Genomic DNA, 24029 nt, shown 5'->3' on the forward strand with positions numbered 1-24029 from the left:
AATCGAGAGTGTAACTGTGGATCTCCCAAAGGAGCACTAAATTGATGGAATATTAAGTTAATACACACAGAACCTTCTCAAGACAATCCCAAGGATTAAAATTGCTTTAAAAAAAATTGGCAAGAAATCTAATTTTTTTTGTTTTAATTAAAAAATCTTGGAAAGTAAATGTTATTATATTCTCCAGATCGAGATAACTGTGACCTGACCTTGGTGTGGAGGGCAAGGTTCCTCCCACATTCCCCAAAACTGCCACCAGCCAGCTCAGCAGTTGGAGTTGAGATGGAGGCAATGCCATGGCACTCACAGTGAACTTAGTCTGTGTTAGTCTGTACATAATGGAACAAGGGACCTTATCGATCTGACTTCAGCTCCCTCGCTCAGTCACACTTCCCGGCCAATCTTCTGAGTGATAACATTAGTTCTCTACATTTGTAGTTTGATTTTAGGTTAAAACAAGCCGCATAAACAGATGCTGAGGTTAACATTGGCGCTGTATAATTTCCAGTTCCAAACAATTATTCTTTATCATAACACCGGCTGCAAACTGAAGAACAATCTGGGGAGTTTAAGACCGATTTAAGTTGTTGAGATCAGGGTCAGTGGAATCTGCCAATGTCACTGTTTGTATCACTGTAGATAAAGTGCATGTCGTACTTCAGCCAGCTCACCACTTAGTCTCTGGCATTGCTTCAGTATTCAGCCACGATTTCCATCTCTTCTCTGTGCAACCTCACACACTAGATGATAATATAATAAACCGTGCATTTGGTATAGGGCCTTATACATGTTGTCATTGAGGTGTCTCAAAGTGCTTCACAGAATGGTTTTATTGTGAAATGCAGTGACTGTGTAGATGTGCTGAAGTCAGAGCTGGATGTTGCCAGGGTGCAGGTTTATGATGAGTTGGGGTGGGAGATGCTTTGCAGACCTGTTTAAATATATGGTGCTGGATTAATTGTCAAGAGAGTGCAACAAGTATAGACAGTGGTCTTGTCTTTCTTTAATCAAACAACTTGAAGTTTCGCTTTAGAAGCAAGTGATTGAGCCTAAGCACACATTCTTGTTCCACCTGGAACTTGTCACTCAATTACTTGTGATCAAATCTGAATGTTATTTTCAGAGGATTTATTAATCCACTTCTCCCTGTCCGCTCCTTACCCCTCTGTTCCTGTTTGCCTCACAGCAGCCTTGATTATACTGATACTCAGTGTCCTAACATTCACACTCTAGTGTTTATAGGCTGAAGGAGGGGAGGTGTATTATGTAATAGTGCGGAATGATTTCCTGTGGCTCTGTATGTGTACAGGATGATGTAAAGGGGACACGTTTGCTGAAGATGTGAATAACTTTCACTTCCTCGCTGTTTTATGTCTTGCAGTTCTTCAGCACCCTCTTTGCACCCTTCAGCTTTGTGATGGAGAAGATTGAGAGTGTCCTTCCCTCCAGCCTCTGGCACCAGTTGACACGAATCTGACACGAACAATTCACAGAAAACAGACCAAACTGGCTTCTCTTCTCTTCCCCCACCCCCCCACCACCCAGCTCTCAGCTAGTCAGGGGACACAGACACCTAGGCCATTGAGGGGGGAGCGAGGGGAGAGCAGCGCAGCACATACCCCCACCACAACAGCCCGTTCAAAATAAATAAAATGTTTGTTCCCGAGGGAAGATGTGGATCAAAACTGAACTGAAAACATTAAAGTGGAATTTTAAGCAACTTGTGAGAAGTGGCTGAGTTTTTCCCTTTGATTTGAGCCGTGAGTCAGGGCGAGTTTGTAAGTTTGTGTGAAATGGAGTCATGGTTTCTCCATTAGCTTTGGGAACAATGACTTCGATGTGAATTCGACATTAACTGATCACCACCCGCTCTCAGGAACGGTCTGATCTCAACTACCTTGAGGTTTACAGGATAAAAGTGACCTGAATGTAGGAGTGATTTTACTGCTGTAATCTCTGCTGTGTGTCCACGTGTTGTTCTAAACATTGGTGCTCTCTGTGTCAGGTTACTGTGTGTGCACTCTGTGTGTGTGTGTGTGGGTGTCAGGTTACTGTGTGTGCACTCGGTGTCAGGTTACTGTGTGCACTTTGTGTGTTAGGTTACTGTGTGTATATACTCTGTGTGTGCACTCACAGCTACTCTTGATTCTGCAGGTGCATTAAGCCACGGTGGTTCTGGTTAGTGTGATGGAGCATATGGTGATCGGTATTTCATCTTGACAATAGATGTTTCCTTATTTCTGGTGTTAGGTGAAAACAAAAGCTTTGGATGTTACTCTGAGGATTGACGTTTCTGAGCTGGTATCTCTGAGTGACCAGTAAACTAATGAGTGGAGATTACCTTGTGCTTGTCCAGCCCAGGTACTGCCACTAACCAAGCTGGTCTCCCATTTGACAGTGAATTTAAGCTAATTTCTGAGCTTCCTGTGACTTTTGAGGCAAGCACTGTGTTTTTCTCTTGAGTTTAGAAGGTTGAGGGGTGATTTGATTGAGGTATTTAATAGGGTGGAGGATTCGATAGGGTAGATAGTGAAGTTATTTGCTCTGGTGGGGAATCGAAAACAAGGGTCCATAGTCTTAAAATTAGAACCAGGCCATTTAAGAGTAAAATCAGGAAGCATATTTTCACTCAAAGGAGCGTAGAAATCTGGAATTTGCTCCCCCAGAATGCTGTAGATGCTTGATCCATCCACACCTTCAAGAGTGAGGTTGATAGATTTTTGCTAGTTCAGGGTATTAAGGGATATGGGGAGAAAGCTGGAAATTGGAATTGAAAGGACTAGTTGAGGTGCAGATCAGCCATGATCTAATTAAATGGCAGAACAGGCTCGAAGGCTGAATGGCCTCCTCCTGTTCCTACGTTCAGGTGGATGTTAAAGATTCCATGTCTATTGGAAAACAGGTTTAATTAAATGTGTCGTCAGATAGCAATACATTGATTTAGTGGAGCTGGTTTTCGGAAGAATAGCGGAGACGGAAACTCTTAATGCTCCTGGTACTGTAGCTCACACTGGCCCTGGAAACACAACCATTTGCAACGGAATATAATGTACTAATCATCTCGCCTTTTAAACCTCTAACATATTAATTTTCAAACATCTGGTATGAGGAGAATGCAATGTGAAGGCTCAAGGGATGTGATTTCCAACCCCCTGTTCGGCCTGACTATGATTCACTGTGATCTCCAGTGTTCAGGAGTGTGTTCCTCTGACCCCTCCTGGGAGCTCTATAATGTACCGTTTATTTACTGCTCGGGCTGCTTACCTCACAAGCTCTACAGCACTCCACCTCTCCCGCAAGCAGCAAATGAAATTCAGATTACACTGACGTTGTGATGATCTGTTTTAAGTCTTATGCAGTTTCATGTCTTATTTCGTACACGAGTAGTGATTCAATGCAGGTTCCACATAGAATCCCAAATATGCCATTCTGCCCATTGTGTCTGCAATTCACTGACTAGTGGAAATAGTTTTTCCATTTACCTGATCAAAGCTACTTATAGTGTGTGTTTGGTTATTGTACTTGGCCATTGTGTGCCAGATCCTGGGATGGACACTGTGGCTCTGGCTTTAGCAGGATCTCGTTTAGATTTCCATCATATGTTTCCCCAAACCTCTGGATTGACAGGTGTCCATCACCCTTATTTGTGAAAGTGTTGCTGTGATGAATCGGTCTGTTGTGCTCATTTAGATTTCACAAATATGCCATTGAATGCTTTTACATTGAATTGATTCCAGAGTTTGTGTGTGTGGTTATTAATGGAAAGAATGGCCCATGTATCTCCCAGTAAGCTGTGCTCTCTCACTGTCTCCTGTGACAGGAAGGTATAATTAAAGCGATCACTTTCAGCAGGAGCATCCAATGCCAAGGTTCTTTAGATGAATAGGAGCTTACACATATCCCAGCACTGGGTGACTCATTGCCGGAAGATTCCACTTCTATTCTTGTGTTAAGTCTCTTAGGGTGGCAGCAGCTATTTCTAACCCTGAGTGCTGGATAAATAACAGGTTTGTAACTTGAGCTGTAACAATAGGACCAAGGGCAGAGTTTGGGTGAGGGTCCTTCTGCTCTCCACTTGACATTTGAAATCTTTGCCTCAATCACCCACACTTTATGGCGTTTTGTTTGTGCAGATAATGATCTTAAGTCATGGTCGGGGATTCAGCATTGCTGCTCAATACTTTTTCAAATGATTTATTGGATTTTGTGTTGCTGTTTTCCTGCCTCGCTAAGAACATCAGTATCTGGTGGGATGGGGTGGCTGTGGGAGTGGGGATGAGATCACGGGGTTAGATACAGAAAGGCATTTAGCGTAAATGAGACTTCTGCTTGAGAATTAAGAGTATTTGTGGAGACCATGTTGGCAGTGTAATAGATGGTAGGTTGCCATGTTGGAGAGGCGGGGAGGCTTTTAGAAAGCTCAAAATGATCCGAACTTCCCTATGTTGTAACAAATATGCATGTGTGTGTGTTCATTGACACCCTCCCCAGATGTGTTTCAGGTGTGAGATGTATGCTTCATGTGTGTAATATATGATCTAGTGTGTGATGCGTGTTTCAGGCGCCAAGTGTATGTTGTAGCCATCTCGCTGTCCTGTCACTCCCCGCTTTTCCCAGTTGAATTATGATCCCGGATCCTGGCTGGCGACAGGCAAAGCTTTATTCCCTCAGAAACAGGAATGTCCCCGTGTAGCTGCCAGAGGCACGATGGGCTGTTTACATTCTGGCTGCTGTTTGGCTGAAGTTTGAATCATTCTGGAATAATGTGCGTCACGCAAACCACTTGTACAGAGAGACTTGTCGGAAGGCAGACGGATCACCAGGAAATAATTCACACAGCAAATTTGTAAGTGACAAGACTGAGGGTAAGTGTCTGCGTGTTTCATGGTGACATAATCATGAATTATCTAATATCTTTCCCGTCTCCCAAACAGTAACATAGCGGGTCAGATTAAGGTCCCAGAACATTTTTTTGGGGTGAAGCAAAGTATCTGTAACCATTATGTGATAGTTTCTGTACCAAGGGGGCCTCGAAGCTCAACACAGTAATAGTTCACATCACGTCCGCATGACAAGCAAACAGCTAGAGCCGATATAAAGAGAGCATCTGATGACAGGACTTGAATGTCAGAAATACATAGTTGTGATCTGGCTGTTCTGACAGTGACATGTGTTGCAGCCACCAGTTGTCTGTCTCTGTTATTGGACAATGGATTTTATTTTAGCATGAAATTGCTCTGTTTTTTAATGATCTGGTGACCTGCTGGACAAGAGCTGGTTTAGATAGATCAATGGCTGTAGTTACTGAAGGAATAAACTGTCATCAGAATTATCATTCTCACAGAGGCCAGGGCTGGGCCTGTATACAACACCCATCGGGTTGGAAATTAATGCCATTTGTTTTGGAAAAGAAAATTCTTTAACTTTATAAACTGAAGGTGACGTGGCAATATCCAAGTGCAGAGGTGGCCAGAGTGAGATTAGAAAGTGGGATCAAATGGGGGAAGATAACAGACCAGTAATCACTTCAAGGTCTACCTGTGTCACAGACAGTTGGCGGCTTTCTCTTACTTTGCTGTCACATTGGCTCAGTCAGAGGCACGTTGGCCCCTGAAGCAGAGGATTGTAGGTTTGAGCCCCACTTCAGGGAGACGCCAACCACATGAACAGCACTTTTCTCTCGCATCAAATGCAGGGATTATTGTTATACTTTTCTCAGCTTTTCTGACTGACCAGGAATAGGTGAAAGAAGTTTAGTGTCTTCCCAGAATCCCGGAATGCTAAGCCAGGTCTCCCTTTTTCTCGCCCCATTTTATTCACTTATTTTTCCTCAGGGTGTTGACTTGAGCTGGGTGGGGAGATGGGGGTTTGGAGGTTGATGGCAGTATATACCAGGTACTTCAACAAATGCGGATCCCTGACTGTCCAGCGCTTTGGGACATTGTCCTGACTTGAAAGGCGCTAATTTGTTGCTGTTGTTCATCATGTGCGAAGCCAAAATCTACCATTAATATATTGTTCCTATATTATGTGTGTATTGGACTTGCTGTGAGAGCTCATGAGCTAGTATTTGATACGGCCATTAGTCAAGTGGCTGCTTCTCACTCCATAGCCCCAGGACTCCACACTAACTGTTTATTAGTTAGTAATGGGGGACAGGGAAGCGAAGGGGGACAAATGCATTCCTCAGCCCAGCTGCTGTTTGCTGCCCTGGGGCTGCTCAGCCTGAGAGACCAGATCAGTGGAATTCTGTCAGGTGAGCAGAGGAGCCAAGAGGTTCTGACCCACACTAGCCCCAGGGCCTGTTCATCAGCACAAAGCTGACCTCCTTTATCCTCATTACCTCCCTGTCCTCACCCCTCACCTCCCAACATCATTCAATACAAGTGCTCAGTACCAGGAGACACTAACCTGGGTGGGATGGAAAAGGATTCTGTCCCAGTCCAATCACCCTCCCCTTTATACACCTGCACACTGACTCTCTCTTTCTCTCTCGCACACACTGACACACACACTCACTCAAAATAAATAAAATGTTTGTTCCCAAATCCATGACAGAAGAAACAAGCCAAAGATAAATTGTGAATGGGAGGGGAATTGCCATTAATCCTGTCACTATGTGATGATGTTACAGTGTGTGTGCTAGTGCTGTTCCTCGGGGGAGTGAAACTAGCTGAGCGGGCTATTGGACATCGGACAGAATTTTATACGTTAGCATTTAACATTAAGGTGTCAGTTTATTTGTTATTTGTAATGGAAAACTATTGCATTAGATCCTGACTGAAGCTTTCTGATGGGCTGACAGTAGAAAGTTCCCCTGCGCACTGCCCCCTGGTTCAGTGACGAGCTCCAGCGAGGCAGTATTGGGCATCTCTATGGCCAGACTGAGCCGCATACAATGTCAGGGGCCTGAATTACCAGCATTGGTTGAGCTGTTTGTTGTTGCATTGGGATGTCCTCCCGACGTGAAAGGTGCTCTACAAATATAATTTATTATTGTTGCGTTGGCCACATTCACTTGGATTTTGGTTGCTCACACAAACAGCAACTGGGAAATTGCCAAGTCTTAGTTATACTCATAGCGTGATATGAATTGTTACATTGAAATAATATTTAACAAAAGTCCCGGTTTGTTGCCCTGTTGGTTGGAACCTGTGGAATGAGCCCGAGCCCAGTGTTGAGCAGAGAGCACATTGTTCTCGACCGTTCCAGTCCACAGGTAGATCAGCACCAACCCAAGTGTCTCTCTCTCTCTCCCTCTCCGTCTCTCACCTAATGTTCATAGTGCAGACTATCCTGTTAACACAGAAAAATACAATTGCCTCGACTAATCCGCCACTTACAAAAATCACCTCCTTCGGAGCAAGTTGTCACCATCGGCTTTTCATGGACCAAACGCGGCTTTGATGAAGCGTTAGATGCAGTTTGTGCTGTCGATAGGAGAGGCTTCACTTCTTGACCAATATGGAAGGAGGGCGTTGAAAGCTCTCGTACAATGAGCGCTTTTGCACTGTCCCACGTTTAAAAACATTGCAAATGGTAAGATTTTAGGATTGAAGCTTTATATTGGCTGTTCCTCAGTCAGTGAGGAACATGCGGAGATGTGCTGAGCATGTGCAGTGTTGGCATTGGTCCCAGGCAGCTGCACTTCAGTCTTTAGTAACTTTGCACAATTAGTGGAGAAGCTGAAGCTGTAAAGAAGGCTCCTGAGTGTCACCGGCCTCCCTTCCGCGTTTCCCGTCCTTAAAGCCAGGCTGCTGGTGATCTCAGGTTTGGTCTCGCCAGTCAGCACGTTTGGGAGCTTTGCAGGTGTGGACGTCCACCATCTCCTGGCAGTCGCGGCACCTGACTGTGCAGCACCAGTGAAACTTACACTCACACTGGCTCACACGTGTGGCTCGTCTGGTGTCATAGCCCCGACCACAGCACATCACCTCACAGCCATCTGTTCCTCGCGACGACTTATTGCACACACGCCCTGCTGTGCCCAGCGAGCCTACAGCAACAAGGGGAGAAATCACAACAGGTGTGTGGACACAGATCCCTTTCCACCGTTGATCTCATCTTGTAGAATATCCACAACAATAACAAATGACACTTGTATAGCGCCCTCCAGATCGGAAAGACTTCCCAGGGCTCTGACACCCCATATCCACTCTATCTTCTCCCATCACAGCATCAAGCTGTTTCTTAAAAGACTCCCATTCCTGACCACTCTTTTTCACCTGTTAATTATCCTCTGTGTAAAGAAATACTTCCTGGTATCTATGCTACACTTTCCCCTCACCCCCTGGAGCCTGTCGTCAACAACAACGTGGATTTACATAGCGCCCTCCACACTGGACGGCGTCTCAGAATGCTATCTTCCTGCCCGGAAGATGAGCAACGTGAGAGTCAGGAATATCCATATCCTGACAGGGACAGAAAACTGGTTTCCGAATTAAGAATAATTCAAAATAATGTTTTGCAATTCTCCAAAATGTTACTTTTTAAATATAAATCTTAAATCTGAACTCGGGAAAATTTTGGAGATGAGTTAAAATAATTGAGGAGATAGCTTCACTTTTGGCACATTTCCCCTTACCTCCGTGCCCACCCGCACCCCCCCAACCCCTGCACCCACTCCTCCGCCTCCCCTTTCCATTTTTTTTTTTACAGTGACTGAGCCGAGACTTACAACAACAACTTATATTTATACAGTGCCCTTCATGCGGGGAAGGGTCCCGGAGCACATTAAGCTTACCTATAGCTTTATCCAGGACACAATAATCGGGGGAGTTTTCGAAGTAAACCAGCTCGGTTTTCATGAGCTGGGCAGTCCTCCTGTTAGCCACGGTGAATCCCGTGCCATCCTGGTTCATGGTGACCTGCACGGCTAAGTGGTACCGTTTCCGCAGGTAATCCCCGGTTTTTCTAAAGTCCGACATGGCATTCCAGCAAGTGCGAACAGTGCAGGTGCCACTGATTCCGTGACATTTACACTCCAGCTTCATGAAGCGTTTCACCGCCTGGTGAGACGGAAAAGTGACAGCATTAACCCCCCAGGGACAGGGACTAGGACTTACCTCTCCCCAACGAGCTCTCAGCCCAGCCTGAAGCTCTCACTCACACCTACACACGTGCTATAAACAATGGGAACGCACACAAGTGAACAGCATCAGCATGTTTGTATTCTCGAATGTGAGAATGACTTCCTGCTGCTGGCAATGCCTCTGTTGGCCGGGATCCCAATCACTGCAGCTGCCCATTTCAGGAGCTTTTTGGACACGACTGTCTCCACAGTTCCTTTTTAGGTGCCACACAGCGCAGAGAGCAACAATACCAGGTTCTCCGCTAGGAACATCTGGCTTTCCTTAGGAGAAAATATTTCCTGACAGACCAGGTGAGGGGAATGGGAGGAGGGGAATAAGGAGACATCCTTAGATATCCCCGGAAAGGTGTCCCCAAAATAACCTCTTCGAATAAGGCCAACAGGGATCATTAAAGTGCTGATAGACAGGAGCGCAGTTTAATGTCTCCTCTGAAGGATGATATCTCTAACAATGTACCCCCCCAAACACTGGACTGAGGTGTCAGCCTAGACTAAGCTTTAAGTCTCCAATGTGGGGCCTGAACCCACAACTTTTTGACTCTGAAGTCTGACATACAGGCTGACATACACAGAGAAATGTGTTGAGAAAGCATTTCTAGCTGAGCACATCTGGAAAAGGTTAGGACAGGCACCAGGAAGTATTTCTTTACACAGACAGGAGACAGCAACTGGTGGAGCAGGTTAATGGCAGGACGTTCATGCTGTCGTGTGAAGACGAGAGGAGTGAGGTTCTGGAAGATGAAATGAACAATATTCTTTGACCAAATGAGCAGCAGGAATTCCAGGAACTTTGTGTTTCTCCAATAGGAATGAAGTGAAAGTCGAAGAATGATACAGTGAGTGAAATGTTTCCTAATATTTCCTACTGGGAAGTAATAATAATAATAATCAGGATATTTCCAACTGCTGAAAAACGTAACTTTTTGAAAAGTGAAGTTCAAAAAAACTATCATTTGTTGAGAATTATTTTAAATTGATTTAAAAATCATTAATAATTGAGCTCTCGAGGCACACGTTTCAAACATGTAGATGTTTGGAGGTTTATAGCATCTGATACCAATTGTTCTGGGCTGGCTGACAGCCCAACACAACCTATAGCAGATGTGCAGCTCACTTTTTTTACAGGAGAAAGAGATCAACATGTGTCAGCTTCAAGATGTATGTGTGTGTGCGGGGGGAGTCAGCATGGTACAGGGTCATACGTGGGAGGCAGAGGGTGGGCATGTGTCTGGGGACCGGTTAATAAGACTGGTCCTCGAGGCAAGAGGAGAGAGACTTTGGGATGTTCCTTAGGAGGAGGGCGTGGGGCGTGGTGAGGGGGGGTGTGGTCAGCACTTACTGTCCTCCCACAGCGATTGTTGTGCAGGTTCATGTGTGCTCTGGCGTCCTTCTCTTTCTTCTCCTTGGCGTCCACAAACACTTTGGAGAAGTTGATGGCGTACTTGATGTTGTCACTGCAGCCGCCCCAGTCGTACTCTCTCTTGGTGTTGTGTTTCTTGTCCCCCTCGTGTGTGTCGCAGCTACAGTTGTGGAGCTCCCCCTGGCTGCAGGCTCTGGTGATGGCGTGGACCACCCCAGCCGAGGAGATGGCGTACACAAAGGCCGCCTCAGGGCTGCCTGTGGGGGGAGTGGGCAGCGGGCAGGGTCAGTGTTATACAGTGCTTTGCCTCCTGCACCCCCCTCTCTCCCAAAGCCCCTCTCTCCCAAAGCCCCTCTCTCGCTGCTTTGAAACCCCTAAGACCCTCCTCCGGGGTCTGTGTTTCAGATCCTCTCAGGCGGTCGCTGAGGGTGACAGCCTGACCCACAGCCCTGTGCGGCCGGGAGAGAGAGACAGACAGAGAGGGGAGGGGGTGAGGGAGGCGGAGGGCAAGGGAGGCAGAGAGCGAGGGAACGAGGGAGACGGAGAGAGAGTTAGGAGGAGAACAAGAGAGCAAGAGGAGGAGAACGGAGAGCGAGAGGAGCGAAGAACCGTCTCTTGCTTTCACATAAAACTTCCACTTTAGAACAAGTTAGCCATAAACAGCTGTGTGTTTATTGTGAACATTAGTGAGTGTCCGGGGAATATTTATTAGCATTTCTGATAAAACTTTGGCTGTTTATGCTGCATTTATAACACGTTTTATTTCTAGTTGAGGAGTCGTGAGGCAATGACTTAATTTACTGATAGCAAATAACTGCTCTCGTAGCAACATAAACAGCAGTAAATCCGCCCCGGCACCAAGAGAGAGAGAGTGTGTGGCGTTTACACTACCTCCCGCCCGCCCGCCTGCCTCCTGACAGCCATCTATTACCAGCGCATTCCAGCTGTGTCACAGCAGGGCCTCTATACTGTAAGCACTTGGTCCCGCTCACATTAAACACTCTCTCTTTCTGGCGAGGAAATCTCAGCTTGGTTTGGACACAGTGATGGGTTTCCGCACATGTCAGACACATATCTCTGGCATCGCAGGAACACAAGTGTGAGTGTTAATGAGGCACCAAAACAACACATTGTAAAAGAAAAACACACTAACAAACTACGCTATTCCCACTTCAGGCTTCACACAGTGTTGGCAACAGGGATGGAGTGTTGGTGTGGTGTGAAGTCAGGTTAATGTCGTCTTAAAATAGCACAAGGAAGTGAGGGGGGAGAGAGAAAGAGTGAGTGAGTGAGAGGCTGAGAGAAACAGCTCCAACGTAAGGATTATTTAATACACACACAAACACCACCCACCTACATCCACACACACACACGAACACCACACACACTTGTTGCCCACTTACTTCTGAGCATGACTTTGCCGAACACAGTGTGGTCTCTGGCTAAAGTGCTGCAGTTCCACCGGTGGTGTCGGAATTGGTGCTGACATTCCCGGATCCACTCTTTGGCGCCCTCCCCGATGGACTGCATGATATCGGCGTGTCTCTGGCACAACTGCCGCTGTTTGTTGACTAAACCGGGGATGTTGTTACAGATCACACGAGCTCCCAGCGCCCCAATGTACCTGCCGGAGAGACACAGAGACTCAGCACCTCACAGTCCACAGCAACTTTAATAATAATAATCCTGATATTTGATACAGCGCCTCATCACGTCTTCGAGACGTCTCAAAGCGCTTCTCAGGATATACTGTAAAGTGAATTGACTGTATACTTTGTGGGCAAACCTTTCAACCAGAAGATCATTTAGTGGAACATTTCAAGATCCCATTCCCCTGCCCCAAACAAAACACTCCTTGTCCAGCAAGGACCACCCTTCCAGTTAGAACTTTGGCTGCAGGGTTAACAGGAGCTGAGTGGGAGGATTCCCAGCCCCCAGTGACTGGTCTGCCCTTCCAGGTCCTGCCGATGAGCCAGGCCGGGCTGTGCTGTCATCATCAATGCCCTGGAATACCATGGTCCCTCCTGGCTCAGGAACCAGACGAGAGACCCTCACAGGTGGCTCGATCCTGACATTCCATTGCCAGGCATGTCACCTTGAAGCCAATTCAGCCCTAAACAGACCTCACTTACTCCCCAACTAACCCCACCCCCCACCACCCCTTCCAGAAGAATCATGTTGTACTTTTAGAAAATAATCATTTTTAGGGGGTGTCAAGGCTACAGAAGAGATTCATGAAGGTAAGAGCAGCGATTAATTGTTGAGAGGTTTCACTTGTGAGGAGAAAAATTGGAGCTGTTTTGACTAGAAAGTAGGGAAGGTTGAGAGAAGATCTGATAGAGGTTCTCACAGTCACAAGTGGTTCTGATAAATAAAGAGATTGATTTCCACTGGTGGGAAAGTCAGTAACTGGAGGCTGTACATTTATCACCAGAAACCCAGTGTGAGAGGTTAGCAGTGTTACACGGCGGGGGGTGGGGGGTCTTGGGAAATCCTAACAAAAATACTGATTATAGCAAAATCCATCACAGCTTTTTAAGGATGAATTAGACAAATGTTCAAAAAAATATATATATACAAGGCTCGTAAGGGGCAGGGTAGCTCATAGTGGGATTCTGAGGGGGGTATAGTGTGGGGGTGGGGTGAGGTGTTGTACAGTGTGTGGAGGGTGTATAGGGTGGGACAGTGTGTAGTGCCGCGGTGAGGGTTGTTGTACGGGGACTGGGGATGTTTAGTGTGAGGGTAGGGTGAGGAGTGGGAGGGTATAGTGGGTGGGGGGGGGAGTAGAATTAATTTTATGTTACTTAATTTTGGAAACTGCTCAGCCTGTGAATATCCCAGAATTTAACCATGAATGGTTAATAATCTCTCTCTCTCACAGTGACCAGGGCACAGACAGACACACACTGAGTTCACCCTCACCCACATTCGTGAACTGAAATGAGTATTTTATTTTCAAAGTTTAAAGCAGAAAGTGTTGCACATTTCTAATCTGACCATTTAGTCACACAGTGACCCTCCAGGACTTATCACATTGCAATGTGTCTCTCTATCTCCTCACAGAACAACACAAATAGACACAAGCATCCACACACACGACATCCTTCCTGTGAATGTCACACACAAAACTCCCCCAACTCACCTCCTTCATCACTTTCAATCACCCACAAAACACACAGTCACTACACTTTACAGTACATCCTGTGAAGCACTTTGCGAGGTCTTGAAGACACGATAAGGCGAGGATTATTACTATTATTATTGATGACCGAATAAGGTTTTAACGATCGATCACACGTCCTGGTCAGTGTGAGCACAGGAATCTCCAGATCAATACATTCACAAATGTAGCAGATTTATTTTGTCACTTCTCTTTCAAAATTTCTCTTGTAATAACATCACCGCCCCCCCCCCCCCCCCCCCCCCATCACTGAGCCTGGGACATTTGGGAATACTGGTACTGGACATTGGGAATATTAAGACTGGACTGTGAGAATATTGGAATTGAGGGAGCTGCGATGGTCATTGTGTTCGCAGAGGCTGCGGGAAGCCCCGCCACCCCAGGCAGTCAGACACCCACAGCGACCCTCAGACACCAGGCAATAACTCAAAATGTTTTATATATTCTCACAGCAGGAATGTAGGCGCTGGAAACCTGAGCAATGTGTGCTCTGGACAAACGTGTGTGAGGGAGAGGAGGGGAGGAGAGGAGATGGACGCTGAGATGGGAAAGTGGCGAGAACAGGTAACAGCCCCACAATAGTGAGGGTAACTGTAGAGAGAGACACTGATTCAGTCAGGACCTGAGCTCACTTCAGCCCCTTAATTTAACAACAATAATAAAACAAAAAATGTAATAATAATACTTGGAGTCCTGTAGCTCAGTGGTTAGAGCGCTCGCCTTGCAAGCGAGAGACCTGGGTCTGATTCCCGGCAGGGCGAAACCTTGGGCAAGTTTCCTTACTCCACGCGCCTAACAATAATCCCTCAAGAAAATAATTTGGTCACTTCAATCCACGACTGGTTGTGGGACACTGCTGTAAGCAATTGGCTGCCGGGTTTCGCCCACAAATATACAGTCAATTCACTTTGAGATGCCTCGAAGACGTGAAAGGCGCTGTATCCAATGCAAGGATTATTATTTTGTTTATTATACTAATAAAAAGCACGAAAATAAAATCCAATGATTCCCTGCAAAGCTACCTGGAGCTCAGTGAAGTGTCTTGAGTGTGTGTGTGAGACAGAGAGCTGTGGGATATGATCAGCACAATAGGTATGTTTTACAGTCACTGACAATCTTATCGCTCGGACAGACGAAAGATAGCGAGAGAATCCATCAGCGTCCACAGTCCTACAGCTACACAACACAGTGCTTAACACAGGGACTGTGTCTGTGTGTCTGTGTCTCTCTGTGTCTGTGTCTCTCTCTGTATCTGTCTCTCTCTATGTCTGTCTGTCTGTGTGTCTCTCTCTGTGTCAGTGTGTGTGTCTCTCTATGTGTCAGTGTGTGTCTCTCTCTGTGTCAGTGTGTGTCTCTCTGTGTCACTGTGTGTCTCTCTCTGTGTCACTGTGTCTCTCTCTCTGTCACTGTGTGTGTCGCTCTCTGTGTCAGTGTGTGTGTCTCTCTCTGTGTCAGTGTGTGTCTCTCTCTGTGTCATTGTGTCTCTCTCTGTGTCACTGTGTGTCTCTCTCTGTGTCACTGTGTGTCTCTCTCTGTGTCAGTGTGTGTCTCTCTCTCTGTCACTGTGTGTGTCGCTCTCTGTGTCAGTGTGTGTGTCTCTCTCTGTGTCAGTGTGTGTCTCTCTCTGTGTCATTGTGTGTCTCTCTCTGTGTCACTGTGTGTCTCTCTCTGTGTCACTGTGTGTCTCTCTCTGTGTCACTGTGTGTCTCTCTCTGTGTCACTGTGTGTGTCTCTGTGTCAGTGTATCTCGGAGGGACTTCGCTCAGTCGTGCACTCACCACCATGACGGCTCCACTCGGGGTGTCAGAGTGAGGAGGATGAGGAGGAAAGCGACACAGAGCCTCGGGGTGGGGTTGTTGCCCTCGGAGACCCCCGGAGTGTTCCCGTGTCTGACCCCCGCGGCTCCCGAGCCTCTGCAGAGACGTCTGTGCGACTCTCCAGCCCGGACCCCCCCGGCCATCAGCACAGTGACAAGTGCCGCGTTACACCGCCGAGCAATCGCTTTAAATGTCTGTTGCAGTTGTTGTCCGAGGTTTTAGGTACAAATCTGATTAAATCCACCGCTTTAAATCCATCTTATGCTGCGATGGGATCTGCGAACTGCCCATCCACCCCCTGCGCTGTGAGCGCCTGTGGGCGAGGGATGCGGAGCTCTGGGGGTCTGCGGGCAGTTTGGGGAGAGGTACCTTATGGCTTCGATCTGCTCAGCTCTGACCTCTCTCTCTCTCTCCCTGTGATGAGCTCTGAATGCTCTCTCCCTGTGCTGCTCTCTCTCCCTGTGCTGCTCTCTCTCCCTGTGCTGCTCTCTCTCCCTGTGCTGCTCTCTCTCCCTGTGCTGCTCTCTCTCCCTGTGCTGCTCTCTCTCCCTGTGCTGCTCTCTCTCCCTGTGCTGCTCTCTCTCCCTGTGCTGCTCTCTCTCCCTGTGCTGCTCTCTCCCTCTCTCTCTCTCTGTGCCTCTCTCTCCCTGTGCTGCTCTCTCTCTCTGTGCCACTCTCTCCCTGTGCTGCTCTCTCTCCCTGTGCTGAGCTCTGTTCTGATGCTCTCTCTCCCTCTCTCTGTCCCACACAGTGAAGTCCGGTTCCTCACTATAGCATTAGACCGTCATCAGCATCAAACGCGAGCCTCGGAGTCGCCCTCTTCTGGTTCAGAGGCGTCACTGCACAGCCCACACCACCTGCCGACACAACATCACACACTGCGTTAGTCAGGGTGGGAGACACAGCCTGGCGCCCCCCCCCCAACACACACACACACACACTCTCTATCCCTCCCCCCCCCCCAACACACAGACACACACTCTCTATCCCTCCCCCCCCCACACACACACTCTCTCTCTCCCCCAAATAATAATACTAATAATTCTTGCATTTCACACAGCGCCACATCATGTCTTCAAGACGTCTCAAAGAGCTTCGCAGAATATATTGTAAAGTGTAGTGACTGTATTTTGTGGGCGAAACGGCTGTGGATATTGGATCCATTCAAATTTTCATACTTTCTTCAAACTCGAATGCATTGCCTGAAAGGCTGGTGGAAGCCGATTCAAGAACAACTTTCAAGAGAGAAGTGGATAATTTTTGGGGGAGGACAAGTTTTCAGGGCTATGGGGAGAGAATGGGGGAGTGGGATTGATTTGGAAGCTCTTTTCCAAGAACCGGCACAGACATGATGGGCTGAATGGCCTCCGGTGCTGCGTAATTCTATGATTCTATGAATGGCAGAACAGGCTCGAGGGCCTGAATGGCCTCCTGTTCCTATGTTCCCATGTTGGGCTGAGTGACACACAGGGATGGAGAGTTGGGTTTAGGGAATGTCACATTTAGGTTAATAAAGAAACTGGCCCCAACTTTAATTTAGTTTTCTCTCTGGGCAAAATTATTTGTTCTGATGCTCCCTGGCTGGAGGGAAAGTATCAGAACCTGAATATAATTATAAACACATGTTTGTTTATGTGACATTTTGTATCGTTAAAAACTGTAATAGAGGAAGGAATATCCAGTTGGTATGTTAACCCCAAAATAGTTGCTCGTTTCACAATGATGAAAGAGATGGACAACAGAGCATAGATACTAACAGTAAGTCATCTGTCACTGTGTCGGACTGGGTATAGAGTTGACTCAAAGATCCCAGGGATGTGGCTATGTATGTATGTGGGGTGTGTGGGGGGGGGGAGCCTGAGCCTCACGCCTCACTCCCCGATACTCACACCTCCCAGATGCCCCACCGCCATACAGTGACAGGACATCAGTGACAGGCATCGGACATTCCCCTGTTTCTACTTTGTTCATTGAGATAAAATGGAAATTAATAAAATGTCACGTATAAAAGCAGCTGATAACAAGTCACCATCTCCAGGTAATGATGCCGTTGTTTCTGTATCTGTCAGATTGCATTGAGAACAAATTGTTGGGAGACAGATGCTGTCAGACAAACCATCCTTCCCCCTCACTGATGTCCATTTGCAGCAGGATTTTTGTACAGGTAAACTTACACATTTCTCTTACCTTAAGAAAAACTGCTTGTCTTTATCTCCAACTGTGTCACCTCTTTAGACTAGTGTAGAGGGGCATTTACTGGATCTAATCCTGACCTGGGAGTGTGAATGGACAGTGTAGAGGAGCTTTACTGTGTCTCTAACCCTGACCTGGGAGTGTGGACGCACAGTGTAGAGGAGCTTTATTTTGCATATTTTAAGAACTGTGGAAAACTGAATTCAACAATTTTCTAAAAAATGTCACTTTAGGAGAATGGTTTTATGGCTGAGACCAGGAGAATTCTGGGGCTTCTAATCCCCGTAACCGGCTGTGAGACAGATACACACTCCAACAGCATAGTAGCAAATAGCAAACAACAAAAGTCACCAGAGAAAGTGACAGAGACGAACGTGCAGTAACTGTATGTGTTTAGTAACAGTGTCGGTGTGTATGTGTGCATGTGCATGTGCAGTAACTGTGTGGCCACTCCACACAGCAGATGTTCTCTTTCTGTTGCTGTTCAGCTAATCTCTGGATCCCCACAGCCCTATGATTTGCATTGTACAAACAAACAATTTTTCATTTGCCTTCAGGATTCATTTACATCAAAGGCAGATCTCACCCCTCACAGCCACCCCCGCCCGCGCTTCAATTCCTTTACAGAAACAACCCAAGTCTGAAACTAAACTCCACATGTGACAACACACACATCTCTGAGCAGCTTCAGGGACCTGGGTCTGTGTGTGACACAGGCTGTATGTGTGTGTGAGACAGACGGTGTGTGTGTGTGGGGGGGGGAGTCGCGTGTGTGCAATCACTGCTCTGGCACATCAGTTTGTAGTAAATCGTTTACTCTATTTTCTCCAACTCTACTGAATTAATAGCCTTTACCTCCCAAATATCCAATGTGTTAGTTTTGCTGTGATTACAACTGCATGTGAGGACGGTGGGGGGTAAACATAGAGGGTTCTGCCCCCTCCCTACTCTCCCTCACTCCCTCCCTCTATCTCTCTCCTGCCCTTTTCTTCCCTCTTTCCCTCACTCGTTGTCTGCCTCTCTTCCCCATGGCTCTCCAGGGAGTTGGCTCTTTACTTATTTATTAAAAGCAAACCATTAGAAACCCAGCCAAATGACTAACTGAAGCTCATAAACACCCCAAGGACTGACTCACTTCCCCATAGAGAGGATTATTACATTGTTACTGACAAACCCAGGCCCAGGGTGTGATGCCCTGAGGGAGAGTAGAGGAGACGGGATGAATCAGATTCCCGTGATCAGATGGGAGACAATAGCCTGGAGCGAGAGGGAGGAACACTGTAGAGTGTGGGTGGAAAAACATCAATACAACAACAACAACTTGTGTTTACACAGCGCCTTTCACATCAGGATGACATCCCAAAGTGCTGGACAGTTTGCAGATGAGCTGGTAGTTGGGACCAGAGGAGGGGGTGGAGGGCAGAGGAGGGAAGATGACCGAAGGCGCGGTCGAAACCCAACAATCCTCCCAGATAAAACCAGTCATTCATTCATTGTGGAGTCCTGTAGCTCAGTGGTTGGAGCACTCGCCTTGCAAGCGAGACACCTGGGTTCAATTCCAGGCAGAGGGCGAAACCTCGGGCAAGTTTCCTTACTCCACACAGAGCCTAATAATAATCCCTCCAAAAAAAAACAATAAGAAATTGGTCATTTTCAATCCACAACTGTTTGTGGGACATTGCTGTGGCTAATTGGCTGCCGTGTTCCGCCCACAAATATATGGTCAATTCACTTTACGAAGACGTGAAAAGCGCTATATCAAATGCAAGGATTATTATTAATATTATTTCACTGTTTGGGGGACATTGCTGGGCTTAAATTGGCTTCCTCATTTGTTTACAAAGTACGCAGTGAATTCTGTGAAGCATTTTGAGTTGTGTGTGTGTGTGTCTGTGTTCAGGCATGGTATGAAACGTAAGGAATTTATAAATTTCTTGTTGGAGATAGAGGCGAGTGAAGGTGTGAGGCGGACAGTTGGAGATAGAGAAACCGTGGGACTGAGACAGATGTGTAAATAAGACGTGAGGACAAGAGATAAAAGGTCTCCAAGTTCAGCTGATTCCCAGCTGTTCAATAAGCGGCACAGAAACAGCACAGATGTAGCCATCGCTGAGCACAGCACCTCCCGCTGTGTCTGCAGCTGTGTGTGTGAATGTACGTGTGGGTGTGTGTGTGTGTTACAATGTGCGGGGGTGTGGGGGGGTGTGGGGGGGAGCTTATATTGTGTTGTTGGATTCAGACAGATGAAATGAAGATGAAAATTCCGCTGATCTCCACTCGGCCAGGCACCCCACATGCCATCTAACACCATCCCGGCAAAGGCAGAGTAAATATAGCCCATTGGTCATATTCAGCTATGAGCTGAATTCAGTCCCCAGAACACAGAGGGTATTGCAGTGCTGGCAGGACTGGGACAGAGATTAGTACAGAGAAACAGAGGGAGAGAGAGAGATACAGAGGGAGGGAAAGAGACAGAGAGAGGGAGAGAGAGATTAGGACAGAGACAAAGAGGGAGAGATTGAGAGAGGACACAAGCAACACAGCAACAACAACTTGCATTTTACACAGCGCTCCTCACGCAGGGGAGCATCCCAGAGCGCTCGACAGTGACAGAGCACGACACCGAGCCGGAGGATGTGTGTGTGTGTGTGTGGGGAAGGGGGCAGTGAGGGTGTGTGTGTGAGTGCGGGGCGAGGGGGAGGCAGTGAGGGTGGTGGGGGCTTGTTGTTCACATGCTGTCAGGGCAGCCTGAGCTGAGATTGCGTCACTGCCGTCTGGCAGGGGCTATAGCCAGAGTCCGTGGGGAGTCAGGAATTGGGGACTGTGGGAGCTCAGAGACATTGTGTGGCTGACACAGAGCAAGAGGCGGCCTGGGGGCTGGTCACTGTCCATCACACCGAGAACCAACCTCAACAAGCACATCTGAACCCGTTTCCCAATGCCTCCCAATGGCTCTTCCTGGGCGGGGAAAACAGAAAGGTTTTCTCAAAATGTGAGTGGGTGTGAGGGTGGAGAGAGGGTGTGGGTGTGAGGGTGGAGAGAGGGTATGGGTGTGAGGGTGTGTGTAAAGGCTGGAGTGAGTGTGAAATGGGTGTGAGGGGGTGCACAAAATACACAGTTACTTTTTAAAGTAAAAATAATTCCTGCAAGGTGCTTTGCGGTGTCTTGACTTGGTGCTAGGAGCTGCTTCAAACGCAAGGATTATTCCCCCAATTCCCTCTGCTCCGAGGCTCAGCTCCCCAGTGTAAAGAACAGCCGACACATGTCAACACGGGAAAGTCAGTCAACAGGAATCTCTTGCTTAACGTCCTGGCTTCTGAGCGGGGCCATCGCGGACTAAACATGGCCTTTAGAGTTTACACATCACATTGTCCGAGTTCTTGGAATATCCTCAGGGACCCGGGAAGCCAACAGTTCCCACCCGAGCTGTGTGCAAGTGCGGAGCCACGCAGTTTACATGTTTAGATTCATTCAAGCTTTTAATTGCTGCGGTTAGCGTTTCTGCTTTGAACTCCACCAGGGAACGTGACATTAACGTCAGGAGCTTTAAGTTCTTAAGAGGACAGACTATGAAAGCCCTTCAAAGCCCATTTTGGTTAACCCTTTAGCTGCTGTGAGGGTCCCTGCCCCCCAGCCTGGGGTCCCCGTGCTTACATTCTGACAATTTCCTCCAATTCCTTGAGTCTCCACCAAAAACACTGGGATGTGTTCCAGTGCCTGTAGGCTGGGAACATTGGCTTTGCTCTGTTACACCAGTGACTGACTCGGGAGCGAAGCTTATTGCATTGACTGGGATGGAAAGGTCGAAAGAACTTAATTTTCCCAACATGAAAATATGTAAATTGTTGTTAATTCAGCAGGAAATACAGGTTCACCTGCAGCACAGCTTAGCTTGAAGGACTGTGCGTGTGAGTGAGCGAGTGATGAGGGTTAGGGTTAGGTGTCCCGGCTGACAATCCCCCCAGATAAAATCATTCACTGACTTCATGGTTGTCTGGGACGTTGTTGTGCACAAATGACTGCTGCGCTTGCCTAAAAATTAGTCACTGCACAATTTCTGTGAAGCTCTTTGAGATGTTTTGAATATAAGACAAGACACTGTGTCAAGTGCAAGAGTTGTTATTCTTGAATTGCTTTCCTTTATGTGGAAGGTGGTACGTCAACAAAGATAATATGTGATTATTATATTGAGTTTTGAGAGATACATTCTGTTCTGCGCTCAGATAGAGAAATCTGCTAGTCCTTGTCTGAGATGTGGCTATTGAAGTAGTTTAGTGTCTGCACAGGTGTCTGTCTGTCAGTCTCACTCTGTCTGTCTCTCTCACTCTCTCTGTCTATCTGTGTCCCTCACTTTCTCTGTTTGTCTGTGTCCTTCACACTCTCTCTCTCTCTCTATCTGTCCCTCACGCTCTCTCTCTCTCTCTCTCTCTCTCTCTCTATCTGTGTCCCTCACTCTCTCTGTCTGGCTGTGTGTCTCTGTCTGTCTGTGTAACTGTGTAATGAGAGATTGACGCTCTATTCCCTAACCCACTAAACTCCTGTTTTCTGTGCGTTAGTTTGGTCGTTGATTCATGTACTCACCGGACACTCTCCCCGTGCCTGTGAAGTCCGTGCTGAGCCCAGAGTGAGAGAGCGAGTGAGAGAGCGAGAGAGTGAGTGAGGCTCTATGCTGGACGGATGACTGCACAGATTCACATTAATCACAGCAAAGCCACCGGTATTAGTCATAAACTTAACAAAAGGTCAGAAACAATGCGACAACTAAAAATACCACATTGCCCAGCAGGCTGCTGCATGGTGTTCAGTTACTGCCCCCCTCTCTGACTCCCACACACACCTCGCTCCCCCTACACCTCACTCCCCAGAATTACACACACAGCAGAGCAGTGCCCCTCCCTCCCCCCCCGGCCGAGAGCTGTTGCTGTGTGTGTTCACTGTCAAGACATTGCAGCCATCGTGTAGATGGAAGGTTGCCAATTCAGTGGAGCGTCTGACACAGGATGAACAAACGGCTCAAACTGATCACCAACGTTTTCCTGGGTTCTCTGTCCTGTTAACTCTTTCTGTACGTAAACCTGTTTCTCCTAATCTCTGGCTTTGGCCTTTGAGGAGATGATGTGAGGTCGATGCTGCCCAATTAGTGACTCACTGACCAGTGGCAATAGCTGCTCCGTTTACCTTCCTCTGTAAACCCAGGGGATGTGCCTGACCCTGTGCGCGCTGTGGGGGGATTTGTAGTGTGTAAGGATTGTGTGTTGAGGGTTGAGTGTCTGGGAGTGTCGCTCAGTGTGGAATGGGAGCGTGTGACAGGCTCGGCTGCCAGCGGCCCCTAATCCTGCAGCTGCTCCTCCCTATCTGATCATCCCGAGATGTTAGCCCAGCCGGCACCTTCCCTTCTCTTCCCTTTCCTGCTCGTGTTAAGATTATCTCATCCCTCAGACCAGCAGCTCAGAACAATCTGAGGTCATTCAGTGTCTGTCGGCCCGGCTCACAGCCTGACCAGTGTGTGTGTGTGGTCTAGGCTGACCCTCAGTGACGGTGCTGGGGGAAGTGCTGCATTGTCAGAGGTGTCCTTCAGATGAGACGTCATGTGAGGGTTGTTGTGGGCCCAGCGAGTGTGGGTCAAACATTGGCACTGATAGAACAGGGAGGGTTTAGCACCTTCCAAAGTGCGTCGCTGGGAGCGAGGGGAAGGGGCAGCAAGTGATAAAATGTTGACGTTACCCAGCAACTCTCTGCTCTGGGTGCCCTCTCCTCAGGGGCCTCTTATACCTCACACTGACCACACTCCAGAGGGTGTGCCCCACACCGACCACACCTCAGAGGGTGTGGCCCACACCTCAGAGGGTGTGGCCCACACCCACGAGGGTGTGGCCCACACCGACCACACCCAGATGTTAACCAGGACATTATTCTACACAAAATGGCTGCTCTAAAGGAGGAAATCTCAAAAGATGAATGAGACACAGTAAGTCTGAGCTCCTTCACTGTATATTTACAATTATTTGTCTCTTTATAGACGAGTGGTCTGTAATTAGTAAACTAGACATGACCTCACTACATAGTCAATCTGAGACCATAAGTTCCACCTCGTCCTAGCCTGTGATGCAATTGTGACAATGTTAAAAATCAGCCAAGGTTGTGGCCAATTTTTCACTTCCTTCCCAATTTGTCAGTTGGGTTTCAGGTCTTTTATAAAGACACCGGATTCTGGTTTCAGTCCATCCTGTAATAAGCCCCGCCGCAGCCTTGTGACCATCACCTGTCAGATCCTGTGACAGTTTAGAGATTTCTGATTTTGTGAGATTCTGCTCTGGGCACCATTACTGACTGCACTGTATTTGGTGATCATGGGCTGGGGGTCGGGGGCTGGGGGACAATGTCCAG

General features: G+C 47.5%; 2 protein-coding genes across 3 annotated transcripts in view; one reads left to right on the top strand and one right to left on the bottom strand.

The window, feature by feature from the left end:
• The window catches only part of LOC103182403 (suppressor of tumorigenicity 7 protein homolog), a 28310-nt gene extending 26590 nt beyond the window's left edge, over positions 1 to 1720 (top strand). For both annotated transcript variants that reach the window (XM_042342096.1, XM_042342097.1), the window contains exon 15: positions 1382 to 1720. In XM_042342096.1, the coding sequence (XP_042198030.1) occupies positions 1382 to 1477 (96 nt within the window). In that variant the 3' untranslated portion in view covers positions 1478 to 1720. The remainder of the gene's footprint in view (positions 1 to 1381) is intronic.
• A 2464-nt stretch (positions 1721 to 4184) lies between these two features.
• On the bottom strand, positions 4185 to 15890 carry LOC103182404 (protein Wnt-2b-A). Its single transcript, XM_007899413.2, has 5 exons — positions 15411 to 15890; positions 11855 to 12075; positions 10431 to 10708; positions 8744 to 9008; positions 4185 to 7996 (listed from the first exon to the last, which is right to left on the bottom strand). Exons 1-5 carry the CDS (start codon positions 15590 to 15592, stop codon positions 7767 to 7769), a joined length of 1176 nt encoding a protein of 391 aa, XP_007897604.1. The 5' UTR covers positions 15593 to 15890; the 3' UTR covers positions 4185 to 7766.
• Between the last annotated feature and the right edge of the window lie 8139 nt (positions 15891 to 24029).

Source organism: Callorhinchus milii, unplaced genomic scaffold, assembly GCF_018977255.1.
Source record: "Callorhinchus milii isolate IMCB2004 unplaced genomic scaffold, IMCB_Cmil_1.0 Scaffold19, whole genome shotgun sequence".
NCBI lineage: Eukaryota > Metazoa > Chordata > Chondrichthyes > Chimaeriformes > Callorhinchidae > Callorhinchus > Callorhinchus milii.

Excerpts from the sequence above, each read along its gene's own strand:
- LOC103182404 (XM_007899413.2), bottom strand. The coding sequence starts at position 15,592 with ATGGCCGGGGGGGTCCGGGCTGGAGAGTCGCACAGACGTCTCTGCAGA. Across the intron at positions 10,709-11,854 it reads CGGCAAAGTCATGCTCAGAA|GCAGCCCTGAGGCGGCCTTT; the intron begins GTAAGTGGGCAA and ends CTCCCCCCACAG. Across the intron at positions 9,009-10,430 it reads ACAATCGCTGTGGGAGGACA|GCGGTGAAACGCTTCATGAA; the intron begins GTAAGTGCTGAC and ends CCGTCTCACCAG.